The sequence below is a fragment of the Orcinus orca genome, chromosome 2 (genome assembly GCF_937001465.1).
Source record: "Orcinus orca chromosome 2, mOrcOrc1.1, whole genome shotgun sequence".
NCBI classification, from domain to species: Eukaryota; Metazoa; Chordata; class Mammalia; order Artiodactyla; family Delphinidae; genus Orcinus; species Orcinus orca.
In genome coordinates, this window is record NC_064560.1 from 99,744,414 (window position 1) to 99,764,890 (window position 20,477).

Genomic DNA, 20,477 nt, shown 5'->3' on the forward strand with positions numbered 1-20,477 from the left:
TTTTGGCCGCACTATTCGGCTTATGGGATCTTAGTTCCCTGACCGGGGATTGAACCTGGGCCCTTGGCCGTGAAAGCGCGGAGCCCTAACCACTGGACCACCAGGGAATTCCCCATACATACATCTTGAAATCCATATGTTGATGAATATTAGAATTTTTTCTGTCTTTTGGCTATTATGAATAATGCTGCCACACACACTGGTGTACAGGTATCTGAGTCCCTGATTTCCATTCCTTTGGGTGTATACATAGAAGTAGAATTGCTGGATCATATGGTAATTCTGTTTAACTTTTTGAGGAACCACCAAATTGTTTTCCCAAAATACAGTGATTTTTATAAGGCAGTGTTCACTGTAGTTATTCTGACCTTTGGGCCAAAAGTTTAAGCAATTAAAGAATCAGGTTGGGACTTCCCTGGTTGTGCAGTGGTTAAGAGTCCTCCTGCCAGTGCAGGGGACATGGGTTCGAGCCCTGGTCTGGGAAGATTCCACATGCTGTGGAGCAAGTAAGCCCGTGTGCCACACTACTGAGCCTGTGCTCTAGAGCCCGCGAGCCACAACAACTGAGCCCGTGAGCCACAACTATTGAAGCCCGTGCGCCTAGAGCCCGTGCTCTGCAACAAGAGAAGCCACTGCAATGAGAAGCCCGCATACCACAACAAGGAGTAGCCGCCACTCACTGCAACTAGAGAAAGCCCACGCACAGCAACAAAGATCCAATGCAGCCAAAAAAATAAATAAATAAAATAAAAAGAATCAGGTTATGTTTTCAGATGATTTTTTGTTCAAGGCTTGTTGAGAAATTGGGAAGGTAGGATGTGTTCATCAGCTAATTATTATTATTACTTTATAATGTGTTGTCTGACAGGACTATTGCAAAGAATTTGCAATTTATATAAATATTAAAATAGTGTAAAGATATGAACTATCAAACAGATGGTAGTGGAATTAAAATTAGAGAACTGGAATCCAATGACTTAGTTAATGGAATAATATACCCAGCTTCTGATTATTCATTTGTAGTTGATCTGTTTCATGGATTGTGACAGAGTTTAATTCAGTCTGGCTTCTTCTACCATTTACCTGCCTTCCAGGCTCACCCTTGTTCCATTCCTTCTTTGTTTATATATGTTTCAGATGCACATTAATTTTGATATTAATAGAGCAGTGCATCTTGGGGGTATGATGTAAATTTGATTTTTTTGTTTTATTATCTATGTTGCTTCTTGACTGTGCATAATTGAAAACTGATTTTATATGTGGTTTCAATCCAATTTAAATCAATAGTGAGAATAATGTTTTGTATATATGAGATGATTTTCTTATGAAATCAATATCAAGATTAGAAGGGGGCCTACTTCAAGTGTTCTTAAATTCTCTCTGTTACAACATCCCTCTAGGATTGCTATCTGCATAGACACGTAAAGTGATATAAAACTATTGTTTTGAGTAGGGATTGCAGCATAGATTGTTCTCATATTGAACTTAAATGTCCTTTCTGAAGCTTTTACCATTTTGGGGGAGGGAGATATAGAGTACTAATGCTGCTGCTTATAATGGATTTAAGGTAAAACAGTTTTGCTGAATAATAAATCCTGAATGACAAACATATTAAGCCCTTGGATTTTTACTGTTTAACAAAGATGCTCTTTTAGAGGTGGTATTTATATAGTAAATTAAAAGTGTATATAATGATAAATTAATGATTTTCCAAAATGTGATCCTTTAAAAAATAATGTGTGTATTTATACTCACCTTTCAAGAATTTCATGTCTGTTAGTTAGTTAAAAGGAATTTTATGAAAAGGATATACAATAAGAATTCAGGAAAGATTCCTGTTTGTTTAGGATTGTCTTTTTTTGACTTTTTGGAGTTCCTATTTAGAAGATGTGTTTGGCTTTGTTGATTACTTGCTGCAGTAGATTGGAACGTTAAGGTTCTAAGGATGTCTTTCCTAGCCTACAGTCCTTGCCACAGTAGTTGGGAAGCCCTAGGAGTTTTTTGGTGAGAGGTTTAGGCAAGTGGAAATGAATGCAGCTGCAAAATAAAAGGTTGCCAATATAGGAAATTAAGGGAAAAAGATAAAATAGTGTTCAGAAAGGGTGACACTCTATGAAGGTAATGGTTATTATACCCAACTGTTGACCCCTATTCACTTGAAAAATGATTTGATTTTTTTCTTTAAAATCAACATTATTGAAGTATAATTTACATAAAATATATTCATTTCAAGTGTATAGTTTGAGTTAAGTTTTGACAAATGTATACACTTGTGAACCACCATTCAAATCAAGGTGTAGAACATTTCCATCAGAGCAAAAAATTCCTTCATTCCCTTTTGCTCTTAGTCTCTCCATCCCAGGCAACTACTAACCTGCTTTCTGTCTCTAGAGATAGATTTTGCCTATTCTAGAATTACATATATATGGAATTATATATACTGTGTGCATCCTTTTGTGTTTTATAAAAGTACCTATTTTTAGTAGTTTGATGATTTTATTGCTGAATAGTTTGCTACTGTATGAATAAGCCACAACCTTTTTCTCTCTTTACTTGCTGATAGACATTTAGGTTATTTCCAGGTTTGGGCTATTATGAATAAAGCTGCTTTGGACATTTGTGTCCAGTTGTTTGTGTGGACATATATTTTATATTTTCATTTCTCTTGGTATAGAATTGTGGGTCATAGGGTTTTTGTATGTTTACGTTTATAAGAAACAGCCAGTTTTCCAAAGTGATTATACCATTTTTTACCTCCGCCAGCAATGTGTCAGAGTTCAAATTATTCCACATCCTACTAACATTTGGGGGTTGGCTAATTAAAGACTTCGGTTCATATTCACTGAGTAGAAGTTGTGTTATATGCAGACATTTATGGCAGTTATAAAGGAGACTTGATACAGTTTTTAAAGTTAGGTAGTGATAGCTACTTTACTACCCTTTACATCTCCTTTGTGCCAGGTACTGTGTTAATGACTTTACATACGTTATAATCTCTAATCCTTAAAATTGTTCCAGAAAATAGAATGTGTTATCTTCATTTAATGGACAGGAATCCTGGGCTAGCAAGGATTTACTAGGCTTAAGATTTTGATTCTGAGTTTGATTCTAAAACCCTAGATTTCTTTATTTAATTTTATTTCAGTATTTTGGTCTTTCCTTTTCCTTTATAGAGGACAGTTAGAATGAGTATAATTTCAGCTAATATCATGGTCCTTTGGGTTTGGGATCTCCAAATTGAACTGAGAAAGGTCTAAAAAGAATTAGAAGAAGATGCCCCAGGGAAAAATAAAGGAGTTGTAAAGTTTTCTGTGTATGTGTGTCTGTCTTTCTGTATGTGTGTGTCTGTGTGTGAAAGAAAGAGCATGCATACTTGCTTGTCTGAAAAGAGATGTTAAGTATCTAATTAATGGCACTTCCTTATGTATTCTCTTATCTGAGTTGTGAATTATAGGGGAAAATGGAAAAGCTGTGGAATTACTAGAGAGGGGAGACAAGTAGTGGTGAATTAACAGTAATTGGGTCAAGAAGCTTGCTTTTATCTTCAAGTAACTTAGTTGCTGTTGGAATGATCTTGTTTCACCATGTGAGAATCAGTCTGTAGGCATTTATTTTTTTAATATATCCCTAGATGATTACTGTTTAATTGTATGTGAGTTGTATCACAGTTTTAGGTTGAATTTCAGAGCAGAATTTTTATAAGAAAATCTTAGCCAGTTATTTCCCAAATAGACAAATTGTGTGAAACAATCCACATTTTGCAGCTTTTTTTTAATTTAAAAAATCATTGTTTAAATTTGGATCCTTTTAATTTCATTTTTTTCCTTTCCTACCCTGTTTGCAGACATTTCAACCTACGAATGAAGAGGGACACTTCCCTTTTTAGTGATGAATTTAGGGTGGAAACATCAAATACAGTACTTGATTATGATACCTCTCATATTTACACTGGACATATTTATGGTGAGTTGAACCTTAAAAGAACCGTGTTTAATTTTTTTCTATACAAGGAAATATATGCATTTTGAAGTATAGGCAAATATTTCAGAAAGATGGGATAAATCCTGGGGAGATTTGAGTGTATTGTGAAGAGCAATGGGCTTTGAAGAATGAAGTAATTCTTCGATCAACCTTTACATATATGTTTAGTATTGAATTATGCAGCGTCTGACTTCTGAAAGGTATGAAGTTTTGACTCTCATTACCTCCAAACTGTTAGATTTTTAAAAAAATTTTAATGATTTATATAATTTTCTGATCTTCCAAGCAAGGAATTAACAGTAACTTAACTATGTTTTGTAACGAACTGTAAAGATTATCTTAATAGCCAAAAATAATGTGACAAAGTCATTCATAGGAAAATCCTCCCAGGGCCTTCCTTCCTCTGGATCTATTTGCTTTTTGTTCACAATTCTAATGAATTTCTCTTACTACACCAGATTTAAAAAGGTATCAGGGAGATGGGGGGCACACTTATTAGCCCAATAGAAAATTACATCTGTCAGATTAGTAATGTAGGGAGAACAGAACAATTGATGGAAGTCGTAAAAAAGTTAAAAAAGCAAAGTCTTCTGTAGGTATTAAGGGCAAAATATCATTGAGTTATAACTGTATGTTAATAAATACTCAAGATGATCCTATTTATTAAGAGTTATTAAAGTTAACTGAAAGTTAAATTTTATTTCTACATATTAGAGAGATTTCCATTCAAAATCCTGACTTGAAAAATTAAATGCTTTGAGAAAGGTTTCTTATTTTTTTTTATGATGATCGGTAAATGCGACATTTCCGTACTTAAAATTTCTTATTTGTAGATCAAGCATAGTTAAACAATTAAAAGTTTTTTTGTATTCGTATAATTCTTTAATGGAAAAGGAAAGTGTTTTTCCATAGGTCGAGATTTCTAATGTTAGATTATAGTTTTCTGTTATTTTCTTGATCATTTATCTTGCTGGGCAAGTAACTTAGTAGTCTCCCAGCACCCGCCCCCCCCCCTTTTTTTTTGGTAGGTGATAGTCAAAAAGCGTACAAGACTAAATGAGTTTGCAGGTAAACATCATATCATTTAAAATACAAATGTCTTGGACTCAGCTTCAGTCTATGATTAACTTAAAGTCAACTAATTACTGTTAATCTACAACTTAGAAATTGCAGAAAGCCTGATTTTTGTTTTAATGAGAAATTTTTGAATGGCAAATTTAACTTTTAAAGCCCTCACCTAACTACCCACCTCTTCTTATCATTTGATGTTTGGTACTCAGCTTTTCTTTATGACTGTATTAAAAAACAAAACTACCTTTTTTCTTATAATTTTCTTTCCCTAAAGAAGTATAATTGATGGGATACTATCATGAACCTTTTTCCAATATCTCAGAAAGAATTATTGGCATATTTTGTTCAAATTGCTTCTGAAATATTTAATACTGTCTTATTTTTAAAATGTATTTATAAAACCTACTGGTGGTAAGGAAGCTAAAAGGTTCGTGCAGAATATATTAGGTGGGAAAGGAACTTTTTTTCTTACGGCAATTAGAGTAGAATTTCAAAAGATACTTTAATATCTTTATTTTGAAAGTGTATATTTTATCAGTGTATCTGCTTGCCTCTAAGTTTATTTAAGTCATTTTTTTGAATGACTATTGCATGCATGCCAGGCACTGTGCTAGGTTCTGGGAATTTGATTGTCAGCAAGACAGATGTTCCATTTTTCATTGTTGTTACTATATATATACTGTATATATTTTAACTAAGTTCCAGTTGTTGTTCACATTCAGGTTGATACGTTTCATGTGAAAATTAATTTCCCCGGTAAATTTGTATTTAGTTTTTTTCTCAATACATAAGAATGGCTTTATAAAGGAGAATGAATTTAACATTCATGTGCAAATCAAATTTTTAAGAGTTTGTGGCTTTCATTAATAGGTGAAGAAGGAAGTTTTAGCCATGGGTCTGTTGTTGATGGAAGATTTGAAGGATTCATTCAGACCCGTGGTGGCACATTTTATGTTGAGCCAGCAGAGAGATATATTAAAGACCGCACTCTGCCATTTCACTCTGTCATTTATCATGAAGATGATATTAGTAAGTACTTAAATTTTGCAAAGAGTATATAAATAGTTAAAACTATGTGGAGACAAATGAAACCTGAGCTGTTTTCTTTCCTAAGCTGTTAATCAGGCTAGGAAATAGTTTCACAACTAAAATCTCAATTAAAGAATGGATCTATATCGTTGAGACAATATCGTTGTCAGTCTGTGCCGGTACTACTTTGTTGATATGCTACAACCAATTCTATTTGAACTATGAGTCAACCAACTCCGATTGAACTGGAAATTCTATATTGTGGTATCATCCAGTCATTTAATGCTGTAACACCTTTGTGTGTGTGGCCTACTGAAGCATCATCTTCTTATGTAAATTTCAGTGTGGATATTTGCATAGTATTTAAAGAATACTTTAGATATTTTTGTAATTTCTAAGCCTTTTGAGTATTTCTTTTTGGAATCTTGAAATGACTTCCGCTTGGTAAGACTTCAGATTTATCTTTATGGATTTTGTTCTCGACCGTGGTCTTTGTATGATGGTAATTTGTTGGGAGAGTTCTTTTTCTGTGTTTTAAGAATAGAAAATGTATTTAGACTTCCCCTTTTCATTCTACCATTGTCTGTATATCCATAGTCATTTAATCACGAGAATGCTGTAATGAAATGACCCAGAATGCATTCCTCTAATTCACAGGCCTCTTGAATACTCATATTTTATTTTTGACTGTAGTAAGAGTAGTCTATCAATTTCTGCCTATTTTCCTTATTTGGCAGCTTCCAGGCTTCATTTTCCTTTCTACATATAGAAATTTGTTGTCAGTAATTTCGTTCTCAGCCCTGGTAATGTACTGGAAAGTGTTAACCATGTCGACTTCTTGCTTTATCAGCTCTGACCGTTTCTGTATTTAAGTCTCTCCAACTTGCTTGTCATCTCTAATGCTCGATTACTATAGAAAATAGCATAATTATTCTAGATAGAATACATTTATGATTTTGGCTATTTGTTAAATCATAAATTCGTTAATGCTACTTGTGCACATTTTTGCTCATCCCTATTTGATTCCTTTTACAATTTCCCCTCCTGGTATTTTAGACTCTCCTCAAGCTCCAAGCTACAGTCTTCCTTCACAAGCTAGAGTATGAATTCCTTTCTTTCTGCCAGTAGAATTATCATGTACATCATTTGTATGTTACTTTGTAATTTTCTGAGTAATTTAATCATTTTGCAGGTTTACCTCCTCTATCAGGGTGTGTAAGTTCTCCAACTGCAGTTTCTGTTTCTTTTGCTCCTTTAACATTTCAGATATCATTTATCTCTGCAGCAGTTTCTTCACTGATACTTAATAAAGTCCTGCAACATTTTCCCTATAATGTTTTCTCAAAATCAAGCAAGACCTTTGGGAAAGAAAGGAGAGGAAGAAATGATTGACAGATTTTGAACTGATGATTTCCTTCCCATGATATTGTAATCAAACATTTTCCTTCACTTTGTATGTCTTATAAGTATCTTCAACTGTGTTTATTCTGCCTTTTATGATTTCTGTTGTTTTGTCTTCTCTCTCGTTTCCTTTCTTCTCTTATCTACTTGTATGTAGTTTAAGAATGTTCTGCTCTTTTTTCATACTTCTGTTTCTTCCTCATCATATAATTGCATTTCTTTCACTTTGCATCTTATAGTAATTTTCAAAAATCTCCCTTTATTTCAGCCTTTTCTTTTTCCCCAAAGGTGATGAGTTAGCTTGCAGAATCAGTGACATTGGATGCAACTTAGTTTTCTGTTCCTTTTGGCATTTAACTTTACCATTGATTTCAGTGCTTAACTCTTACTTGTCTTGGTAAACATATATTCATGGTAAGGAGATCGTTTCACATTCTGCTTGTTATTACATGCCAGTAGTGGTATTAGAGCCTAAAAACAGCAATGTTTAGAGTGATTTTGTTTGTAACTTCTTCTGGTAAATGGAAATGTAATGATATGAGGATAAGAGTATGGGAAGCAATTGCCTTAAACAGAATTTTTAGTGCTTGCAGATTTAGACAATTACTTTTGAAAAACTATCTGAAAATCTGTCAAGTTAACTACAAAAGGAAAGCACCCATATATTAACCATTTAGTTTTTAAATAGTTGCTCTAGTCTAGATTCTAGACCAAGGGTTGGCAAACTTTTTCTGTAAAGGTCCAGATAGTAAATAATTTGTCTTTGTGGGCCATATTTGCTCTGTTGCAGCTGAATTCTGCCACTGTAGTATGAAAACAGCAATAGGAAATATGTAAATGAACGAGCATGGCTATGTTCCAATAAAACTTACTGACACTTAAATTTGAATTTCATGTAATCTTAACATGACACAAAATATTATTCTTTTAATTTTTTCCCACCATTTGAAAATGTAAAAACCGTCTTTAGCTTTCATGCCAAACAAAAGGACTCATATCTAGCAGGCTGTTGTTTGCCTACCGCTCTTCTAGAGGATGGCTAGATAAATTTACTTTTCTTAAATTGAAATATAGTTGACATACAATATTATGTTAGCTTCAGGTGTGCAACATAGTGACTTGACATTTAAATACATTATGAAATGATCACCACGATAAGTCTGATAACATCTGTCACCATACAAAATTATTACAGTATTATTGACTGTATTCCTTATGCTGTATGTTACCTCCCCACGACTTACTTATTTTATAAATGGAAGTTTGTGCCTTTTAATCTCCTTGACCTATTTCGCCCAGTCTCCTCCTACTCCCCTTCCCTTTGGCAACCACTGGTTTGTTCTCTGTATCTATGCCTCGGTTTCTGTTTTGTTTTCTTTTCTTTTGTTTTCTTTTTTTTTTAAGATTCCATATGTAAGTGAAACCACATGGTATTTGTCTAGATTAAATTTATTTATTTATTTATTTTGCGGTACGCGGGCCTCTCACTGTTGTGGCCTCTCCCGTTGCGGAGCACAGGCTCCGGACGCGCAGGCTCAGTGGCCATGGCTCACGGGCCCAGCCACTCCGTGACATGTGGGATCCTCCCGGACTGGGGCACGAACCCGTGTCCCCTGCATCGGCAGGCGGACTCTCAACCACTGCGCCACCAGGGAAGCCCTAAATTTACTTTTAATTGGCCCTTTAACCTCTCTGTGTAGAATACCTAAGGTTCTAATAGTATTAGTGGTAGTACAAGTAGTTATTTCTCTCTGATGTATAACCAGCACCATACAAAGTTCTTTGCTTACATTATTTTGTTTAATCTTCACAATAACCCTGTGAGGTATATAGGCACACATATTATCCCCACTTTATAGATGAGGAAACTAAGCCTTAGAAAACTTAGGTCACTTGATTGTGGAGCTCGTGTTCTTAACCATGTGTCTTCTGCTTCACTCCTGGAAAAAAGCTGTAAATTCTCACTGCCATTATTCCAAGGATCTCTGGGTCTTTTCTGAGATCTGTAAGCCTCCCTGAAATCACACATTTGCATCTATTGCTGTTTAGAGCCAAATTCTTTCCCTAACATATCTAGCAATGGATGCTTTATTTCACAGCTAATTAAAAGACAGAGGATGTCCCTTTATTATTTAATAATAATATTATTATTATTTTCATATAATTTGCTTAAGTGCCAATAATTTATTTTTACAGCTAAAGTACTGCATGGCTGTTTAGATCATTGTGTATATGCTTGAGTGAATTTGGTGTCCCTGTATTTGTTATTTTCAGCGGAAGCAAATGACAGGGGAGGCACGCCAACTTTGGATAGGAATCCTGATGAGAGTTTGGCTACCCTCATCTTAATACTGTTTTTGCAACTCTAGGCATGAATATATGAAACCACCATGGAAAATGATACTGATATTCTGGAGAACCTTAGGGAATGGCTTCTGGTGCTGTACCAGAACATAGAGACAGTTTTCTGTGAAAATATTTAATAACTTCTAGATGCTTTGATATCCATTTAGATGTGAAGGTCATAACTACATGTAGTTATCAGCTTAAAATTCATACTTGTTCAATCTATACTTAGGTGGTAAAAAACACTCTCTTCTAGGACATAGAAGTGTGAACAATTATGACAGGGTAAGAATACCATTTAGTCCTCTGCCTCTTGGCCCAGTTTATTTTAAGAAACTGGGAAAAACATTGTCCCATAAACTATACTGCTAGTCTTAGTAATATGAATAGCTTTTAGGAATGACTGACTGTATGATTGCTTGGAATCATTAGTTGTAAATAGTGGACCTTTGCACCTTTTGTATACTACCTTTCTGAGAGGCAAAGTTCTAAGCAATTTTCCCATGCTGTACTTATAAAGAAATATTTTGTTTCTGAACTAAAAGATATTTTAAGTAAATACATGAAGCCGTAGAGTAAGAGTGTTTAGGTTTATTCTTTCACTTCAGATTATTTATTTTCCTTTGGGTGGTATAGGAAAGCCCAAAGAGCTTGAATTTGCCTGTGCCTCATAGTATTGTATCAATAGTAGGTCACTCTTACTTTCAGCCTGTGTGCTAGCTGTAACTGTACTTATCGCTTCTTTCTCTTGTGCTTCAGTGGGAAGACCCCTTATTTCTTGCTCTGAAAAATTGAGACTGTTAAATTTTACTTAACCATTTCAAGGTGAAGGCCTCCTTCCGGTAGAAGCCTCTTCGTTTGTGAAACTTCAGGATATTGCTTTTAATAAACCTTAAAAAAAATCAGTTTCATATTGTGTTTTTGAAGTTGTGGATGTAACTGAGTTTTGTCATAGTCACTTAAGATTTTCAACACCTTTTGTGTCACTGTTAGTGGAAAGGAGGGACAAAGGATAGAAGGAAAAGAGGAAAGGAAAAATTGAATTGGAAAGTATTGATAATGGCTAGCATTGTTCAAATCTGACATTGTTAGATTGTCACATTTTTCTTCCAGAGGTACCAGGAAATTCTGAGGATTATCGTGCAAAGTTTCTACATGTGCTTAAGGTCCAGTCTGAGCTTGGAAATGTGCTTATGTGTATGGAGTTGTGACAAACTGTGGTAGACACTCGGAAAGATTAAGGAATGGAGTGTTCTGATTGATAATTCAGTAGCAGAATCGCTTAAGACTATGATAGGAAGTGCCCATGACTTCAGAACTCCCATAGGATATACAAGTTTATAGGTTAATTTCTATACTGTATGTTTTAATTCACGTGTTTTACTTAGCATTGATGTTAAATACTTAATTTTCTTAAGCAAAGTAACAGTATTTAAAAGAAATATAAGAATTTAGTGGCATTGTTGACTCTGTTTTTGCTTTTTTTTTCTGAGTTAATCTCTAGGGAAATATAATTTCTCCAAATAGTTCACAGGCACAAATGAAGAAAAGTTGAGAAGCCTGTGAGAAGTGGTAGCTATTTGAAAAATATTTAATTAGAAATGTGAGATATTTAATTGGGAAAACATTTAAAAAAACAGATTAAAAAGAGACAGTGAGGGGTTTAATTCTTTTTGCAGAATTTGGAGAAAATATGCCCAGCCCTTTCATATTATTCAATCAAAGTTTATTTTGTTTTATTTATGTAAATAAGACTCAAGTTACGAACACTTTAGATCAAGGTGTTTTCTGATTGGTTACCATATGTATCGGGTTGGCCAAAAAATTCATTCAGGTTTTTCCGTAAGATGTTACGGAAAACCCTGAATGAACTTTTTGGCCAACCCAATATATATTTTTGTATATATTTATTTAAAAAACATAAATAGAAAATATTTTGGCTGCATAATGATCATTTCAGAAACATAAGATTATTTAAAAATAACAAAGCTCTTATATTGTAAAACAGCTTTAAAACTCATCCTAGAAAGTAAAATTATATTTGGAAATTTTGTTCTTTTTTCCCGAGAAATATCACCTCATGATTGTGTTTTGCAGTGTTTGAGATGTTTTTACAAACAGATTGAATAAGAAAATTAATTCATTGTTCATCTGAATATTGCATTAAAGATGCAGTTTTTAATAAGTTGTCGTTATACTGTCAAGTCATATGTTTTGAGAGTTTGGAAAAAGTTTATAGACGTTTGATGTGGTAGTAAGAAGAATGAATTTGAAAGTTTTAAATTAAGACTTCACAAGCATATGCATTTAAAAAATAGGGATTTTCTTTTGGGGGGCATTGTTTCTTCATCATACCTCATCAGCAAACTGTTCATGGAAAATAGAGTTTTCTGGAATAGACCAGAAGATTGATGTAGTTCTGAATTCAACGGAATTCTGTAACTTTATTACGATTGCAAAAGGGACTAGAATTAGTTCTAAGTTTGAAGATGATGGAAACTGAAGCCTAAAGAGTCTTAAGCAACTTGGGCAAGGTATTTTCATGGCAAGGATCCATGTTTCCTGGCTTTTACTCCAGTTCTTTTTAGTTACATCATAAGTTAGTAGAGACTTGTTTAAAGGTGGCTAAAGTCGAGGGACTTAATGATGGTAAAGACAATTATTGTGAAGATAAAAAAAAGATTAGGAGAAAGCTAAGGCTTTATTTTTGGTATCATTGTTGATTTTGCAGAAGTGTGGCTATCTTCCCTACTGAAAAATAGAGTAAATTTACATTTTAGGTTCAACTTTTATGAGTGATGAGTTACAGAAAAACTAGTAGAAGTAGCATTGAGTATATATGTGTGTATGTACTAGGGATAAGAGGCGCTAAAACTAGGTCTTTCACATCTCTTCTAGCACAATTCAATGCTTGACGTTTATGCTAGCGACCTTGTGGGTGTGTCTGAGGACATTGGTCTAGGACTTGGGCCCGGTAAAGAGCTGCTTTACATTGTGATACAAGATTTATTATAAAAATGTTAAATTCTGTTCATGGTTTATAAATTTGGAGATTAGATAATCTCCGTAAGCAACCTTGTTATCTTATATTTATATTCATTAGACTAGGAATTCACTGATGTGGATTTTACTGCTTTCAGCAACTGTAGAGGCTTAGAATTGCTGGGGAAGGAAAAAATTGCCCTCTGCCCTTTTTAGGTTCTTCTAGCTGGTCTAAGAATTAAATTGATATGAGACAGATTAAAAGGAGAAAATCAAATTTAATTATGTATGTACGAGGTCTCCATCAGAAAAATGAGGCCCCAGTTAGGCAATTGAGGTTTATATGGCATTTGAGAGGAGAAGGGGCTAGGGGTTTGGTACTTCAAGGGGGAGGAAAACAATTATAGGAAGATGGAAAAGCAAATGTTGAGTAAACAAATGTTTGCTCTGCCATGCAGGGACAAGGGGACACAGAGAGGACTTGGTCTCCGGGGCCTGCCAAGTTCCTCCTACCACACCTAGCCCATTTTCTTTGTAGATCTCTCTGTTGATAGTGCTGTTCCTGAACCAGGCCCTTTATCTAAATTCTTCTAGGCAGTTAAAGGGCAGGTAAAAAGAAAGACTTCCTGAGTCTTCTGTTTTCTTAAAAATAATCAGTCTAAAATAATCCTTATGCCAGAGAGAGACATGGGGTGGCAAATTTTGTTCCCCTGCAGAATCATGGACTTAAAGGCAACCTTGTAGGGGACTTTCCTGGCGGTCTAGTGGTTAAGACTCTGCGCTACCAGTGCAGGGGGTGTGGGTTTGATCCCTGGTCAGGGAACTAAGATCCCACATGCTGCGTGGCACAGCCAAAAAATGAAAAAAAAATTTAAAAAAGGTGACCTTGTAGATCAACTAGTTAAAACTGTTGCAGAGTTTAATTCATTTGCTTAAGATCACACAAGTTAGTGGGAGACATGGTAAGGAAAAAGCACAAGAGGTAATGTGTCAGAACTGAGGCATGGCATTTGTATGAGAAAGTAGTTTGAAGGGAAATCAGGATGAAGTTTGAGAATAGCTTTGTGACCTTATGCAAGTAAGTAACTTTACCTTTTCTGGGTGTCATTTTCTTCATGTTATAAAGTGAGTATGTAGATCATTAATACTTCCTATTTCTTCTAAAATTTGATGATTCCAAACTACTTTTCCTCTAAAGCTGGAAATATTTTTGGTTTTTCTGATTATCAAATGACTATATAAAATAGATATTTTTGCTTGTGAATTAAGTAGAAGATGAAGTGTATCCACCACCGTTAGCATTTTGGTGAATAGCCCTTTAGGTCTTATCATTTTTTTTTTCTTAATAAATTTATTTTATTTATCATTTGTGTGTCTAATCTGTACAAGACACTTTCAGATACATTGGATACAGTGATGAACAGGGCCAAGTTTCTGTCCTAACGCACTTTACAGTCTCCTGATCAGAATAATAGAGCAACATTTCTCCTATTGACCTGATACCCGTGATCCCCTTGGCCCCCAACACTAACCTTTCTTAAAAAACAAGGGTGGGAAGGGACATGCCTGGACCAGCTCTGAGTTTCTGTTACCTATGAGAGCAGGGTTGTGAGTGCATGTTGAAAAGGGGACCATCTTTAGCTTACTGTCCTTCATACTATGCCCTTCTCTCCCTGCTCTCCCCACCCTCCCCAAACAGAGACTGGTTGTGGGGAATGGGGGAAGGGGCACTAGGGAGAAAGGGACCTCTGTCCACTGCAATTGGAAGGGGGAAGGGTATTTGGGGGCTGCTTGACCCATCCGTCCATTCCTCCACACCCATCATCTCTCCTTAAAGAAAACAAAAAGTCTGCTCGTCTTTTTACTGTCTCAATGAATCCTTGTGGATTTTTGGCAACTTTGGGAGTCAGTGGCATTTTCATGGGCAAGGACCCAACCTACCTACCCTTCAGATACCTAGCAAATCAACTTTTGGTACAGTATCTGTCTGTGGAACCACTGTCTTTTAAATTCAATGAATATCATAAAAGTTGGGTCATTTGATTGAATTTAGTGAGTCATAGTGTGTCATTGGAGGAATTACACCAAGTTTTGATGGTTAGAGAGTTATCTCATAGCTAAAGCTTTGGACTCTGCAGTCAAATTCCTAACCTGGCAGTCACGTTGAGGGAGGGATGGCTTGCTGGGAGTAGTGAGGAGATAAAGTCTAGTCTAGTTAGTCTGTAGTGAGAAGTGGGTGTTTTACACATCTGTTGGGCAGATGATCTGTACTGTAAATATTCCCCCTTCCTGGAGTGGATGATTGAGAGTTAACTAGAGCTATTTCCTGCTTGAGGTGGTATCACAGTATATGTATTATTTATATCTGTGCTTCCTACAACAAAACAGAAGCAAGAGGTTGGCATGCAGAGGAACTGGAAGAAAGGCCTTAGATTTAAAGCTGATCTTTGTTTTAAATAAGCTGAATATTCTACGCCAATGACTCATTCTTTGTGAAAGAATATGCTGTTTGGCCTTTTCAGGGGAACTACAGTTGCATCCTATGATTTAGCATCTCAATGAGGGCTTATTCATTAGTTGAACAAAGGCTTTTTCTAGAAATGGGGATTATATTGTCAGTAATTTTAGAGGGAAAATGTCATTGTCCATTTTCATAGTTAATGTGGTGACCAGGGAGAACAGGCTCTTTTAGAAGTTTTGAAAGTATATGGGAAACATTTTATACTCGATTCCTTTTTTTCTATTGGGAGAGTTTTGTGCTGACAGATTTTGAAGCATATATAAAATTTATGATATATAAGATACAATTTACAAAGAAACAAAACACTAGTTCTTTTAAATATTCTAATTCTTGATGTTTCTTTTTTTAAATAATTAATTAATTAAATTTTGGCTGTGTTGGGTCTTCGTTGCTGCACGAGGGCTTTCTCTAGTTGCGGCGAGCAGGGGCTACTCTTTGTTGTGGTGCGCGGGCTTCTCACTGCGGTGGCTTCTCTTGTTGTGAAGCACACGTTCTAGGCATGTGGGCTTCAGTAGTTGTGGCATGCAGGCTCAGTAGTTTTGGCACACGGGCTTAGTTGCCCCGCAGCATGTGGGATCTTCCCAGACCAGGGCTCGAACCCGTGTCCCCTGCATTGCCGGCAGATTCTTAACCACTGCTCCACTAGGGAAGTCCTTTGATGTTTCTAATGTTTTAAATTAGAGTGTACTATATAGATCATAGTTTTATTTTTTAATTCCCCTACACATTTATAAATAACAAGAGAGTTTCAGTAGTTTGACAAAAAATTTTGAAGGTCATGGAGCAGTTGTAATTTTCCCCATTGATTATTAAGATCACTTTGCATACTTTCAGCTTGCATGGTCAATTTTACTGCCTGTGATAATGTGGTAAAGTGGGGACTGCCTGTAGTTAAACATGAAATAGGATTGAGAAGGGACTCTGGAAATACATTATCATTGGCAGGTGGCATAAAGGAACTGCTTGAAGTTACAGATGATAATTTTTGAATGAGAATAGTTATAGTTACCAGTTGCTTCTCCAGCCCCATTCAACTGGAGTGGTATAGGTAGAGAGCTGAATTTAAACAGGTTTTGGTGGAGAGTTGGGAATGGGGTGGTGGCAAGGGAGTTTAAGGTAAATGCAGTGGAGTAAGTATAATAATAATTGACTATGGGATTTAAACTGAATAAGGAGAGAGAGAATATCCACTAGTGAACAGGGTGGTAGCATAGGTGGATTGAAGGGTTTTTGAGATGTCAAAGGATTGTTGGAGTCTAAAGGGAATGTTCTGAAAAGATGAGTGGTGGAAAGAAAGTAGGATGAGGAAGTTGAGATTAAGAAGGGGTTTCAGAAATTGAGGTAGAAGACAGTTGGAGAAAAGGTAGGATGAGTGTATTGGAAGGATCATCCCCATGAATGTTGAAATCACTAAGAATTATGATGGGGTGGTATCAGAGAGAGTGACAGTGAGTTAGGAGCTAAATAAGGTAATAGAGGGAAGTAGTGAATTGGAGGCAGCAAAAACTTATAGTAAACTGGAGTACTTGGTGGTGTAGTCTCATGACTATAAAAGCTGAGCCCCAATGAAAATAGTCTTGATGTTCCCAAGGCAGGAAGTGGTAGATAGCTGTGAGTGTTTAGGTAAGTGAGGGTCAAGGGAATGTCTTCCTAAGAACAGGGAGAGTTCTGGGGTTCCCCCTTGATTTTTTTTTAATAAATTTATTTATTTATTCATTTATTTAATTTTTGGTTGCATTGAGTCTTCACTGCTGCACGCGAGTTTTCTCTAGTTACTGAGAGCGGGGCCTACTCTTCGTTGCGGTACGTGGGCTTCTCATTGCGGTGGCTTCTCTTGTTGCGGAGCATGGGCTCTAGGCATGTGGGCTTCAGTAGTTGTGGCACATGGGCTTCAGTAGTTGTGGCTCGCAGGCTGTAGAGCGCAGGCTCAGTAGTTGTGGTGCACGGGCTTAGTTGCTCCGTGGCATGTGGGATCTTCCCGGACCAGGGCTCGAATCCATGTCCCCTGCATTGGCAGGCGGATTCTTAACCACTGTGCCACCAGGGAAGTCCCTAAGGCTATCATTTCTTCCACATTTATTGGTTGGAATTTTACAGCTGTTGCAATCTTGACCTCTGGTGAAAACTAACGTTTAAATCAGAGCTGTTATATCAATGTAAGTAGGTTGTCCATAACCCCTACCTGCTACCTGCCAGTTTAGATTTTATTGTGATATTTAGTTAGTAGTTCCAGTGAAATAGGTCACTAGTGTCCACTTCAGGTTCTAGATTTACTTAAGAAACAGTGTTTCTAATTATAATTCTGTGCATTATAACTATATAGGATGTTTCAGTGCTTCCCCTCTAACCCATGTCTCTATATTTTATTTTATTTTATATTTTTTAATATTTAAAAAATATTTTTTTTATATTTTATTTTGATAGTTCTCTTAATTATGGGTAGTAGATTGAATTATAAAATATGTTAATGAACTAAGGAGAACCTTAACAAGGGAAGTATGTGAACTTTGAGAGAGTGGAATAAACTTTTAAATGACTACACTAAATTGAACAGCTGTCTGGAAATAGAAACAATTCAGTTAAGGCTAAATTAATCACTGTTTAATTATAAAGGGAAAACAAGTGATAATAAAATAGTTATTGCTTTACAAAGCATTCACTTGAATTATACATTGAAGAAATTTAAACTCAATCTGCTTTTACTATGCCATGGAGCATGTTTCTAGGTTACTTTCCCTTATGACTAGTTGGTATTCATTGAAGGAATTCAAACCAAATATGATATATTTGCCCAACTGTAGTTCAAACTGAGGTAGCTTTGTACATTTGCAGAATAAGAAATTTAATGTTTTGAACGGAAAGTTATAAATTACAGAATGAAGTAAATTGCAGTGTTAAAATGCTCTATATATCTGAAGTGGGACAGGTTGGGAAAGTTAAACGCAGAATAAAGAATGATTATTGTTCTTTTTTAGAATTCACAAATCATTCATATGACAAAAACTTAGAGACCATTGATGTTGAAGGAGAACTTCAGAACCTGCCTGGTTTTAAAAGTAGAATGCCTAGCATAATGCCTTTCCCATTGGAACCCAATAAGCATTTATGGCTTTCATTAATTATGACAGTTAAATTTTCGTTTATAAGATAATTGGTAATACCTAAACATGTGACAGTAATAATATTTCTTCTTTGTATTTTAGACTATCCCCATAAGTATGGTCCACAGGGGGGCTGTGCAGATCACTCAGTATTTGAAAGGATGAGGAAGTACCAGATGACTGGTGTGGAAGAAGTAACACAGGTAAGGATTTTAATACAAAATTGTGTTTAAGAAATGGAAGTGAACTTGGGTATGTGTTTCTGCATTAAAAATGTATGTTCTAGGATTTCTAAAAGATTTATACTGCCGTCAGGAAATATTTATATTTTTTAATGCTCAAAGAGGCCAAGTAACTTGCTTATAATAAAGGTGTGATGCTGCAATTTGAGTACAAATCTGCATGACCCAAAAAATATTCTCTTACATGTTTATCATAAAATTTAAAAATATCCAGTCTGAACATGTATTTTGTATAAATGTGTTTGTATTAATATGAAAATTAGAGTGACCAACTTCCCACTGGTTTGCCTGAGACTTCTCCAGTTTAACATTGAAAATCATGTGTCTCTAAGCAAACCAAGATGGTTAGTTACCCTAATAAAAATCATCATACTTTTGATATTTTAATCGTAAGTTTTTCTGCCATTAACTGTTGACGTTTTACTCTTTTTTTGACCTCCTTTATTTCATTTATAGGTGGTAGTTTTATGGTTATTTAAAACACAAGTTTAAAATTAAAAAAAATTTATTTTTATAATAAAACATCATATATTTTGAACATCCGTTCTAAAAGTAGTAGCATGGATTAACATTTCTTGAGTCACAAATGCAGATTTGTATGTTTCTTGATCTGCAAAATGGCATAAATAATACCATTTCAAATGGGTCTTTTAAGTCTAAGTGAGATTTTATTCTTGTATTCATTGAACAATTTTGTATTGATCTCCCATATGTCAGAAGATCTGTGATAGGTTCTAGGAATATGTGGAAATTAAGATGAAGGCTTGTCCTCACAAAGTTTTTAGTTTAATTGGAGACACAGAAAAATTGAAGATAGTAAGAAATGGAAGAAGATTAAGCAAAGAGTGATATCCTACACACAAGAAGACTAGTTAACCTAGCCTTGCAAGTGTTTGAGGACAATAATCAGAAACTAAAAGAAAAAGCATAAGTTAGGTTGACCATGAAGAGATGGAAAGAGGAGGAACAGTATATACAAGGCCAGAGAGATAGCAAGACCAGTAAAGAATTCTTAACTTCAGAGTGAGGTGCAAAACTAGAGACAAGGAGACTAATTACGAGTTGTTGCAGTTATTCAGTTGAGAAGTGATAGTGGCTTGTACTAAGGTATTGGCAATGTGGATAGAGAGGCTGAGAGTATAGATTGCTAGATATAATACAGTTTAACAGTGGCTAGACACAACATTTAATATACAAATGTAGGTTGTATTTTTTTATATCAGCAGCAGACCACCAGAAATGTCATGTAAGAGAGGACACCATTAAAAATAATATCAAGAATATTATGTATCAAAGAATAAATGTAACAACGAATTATAAGACCTGTATAAGGAAAATTACAACATTTTATAAGAAATATTACAGATGATTGATTTTATTATGGAGAGATATACTATATAAAATGGAACATAATACCTAATATAAAAACATTAATTTCCCCATATTGATTTGTAGATTCAGTGCAATTCCATACAAATTACAACATGATTTTTCACAGCACTTGATGGGTCTAAAATGTTACAAGGAAAAGTGAAGGCTAAGAAGAAATGAGGCCCATATGAAGGTGATGAACAGGAAAGAGAGATTTACCCTGGAAGATATTAAGACTGACTCTAGTAATTGAGAGTGTACTTTCAGCATAGGGATGTACAAATTGACCAGAGGAATAAAATTGAGTGCTCAGGAACAGATCCATACGTATATGAAACTTTGTTATGTGGTAGAGGTGAAATCTCAAATCAGGGAGGAAAATAGAGACTATTGAATAAATGGAGCCAGAGAAAATGTTTATCCATTTGGAAA

General features: G+C 35.2%; 1 protein-coding gene across 3 annotated transcripts in view; it reads left to right on the forward strand.

Annotated features, from left to right (window-relative positions):
• ADAM10 (ADAM metallopeptidase domain 10) overlaps positions 1 to 20,477 on the forward strand; it is a 135,121-nt gene that overhangs the window by 59,970 nt on the left and 54,674 nt on the right. For all 3 annotated transcript variants that reach the window (XM_049705990.1, XM_004274677.2, XM_033437014.2), the window contains exons 3-5: positions 3,845 to 3,963; positions 5,923 to 6,081; positions 18,535 to 18,635. In XM_049705990.1, the coding sequence (XP_049561947.1) occupies positions 3,861 to 3,963; positions 5,923 to 6,081; positions 18,535 to 18,635 (363 nt within the window). In that variant the 5' untranslated portion in view covers positions 3,845 to 3,860. The remainder of the gene's footprint in view (positions 1 to 3,844; positions 3,964 to 5,922; positions 6,082 to 18,534; positions 18,636 to 20,477) is intronic.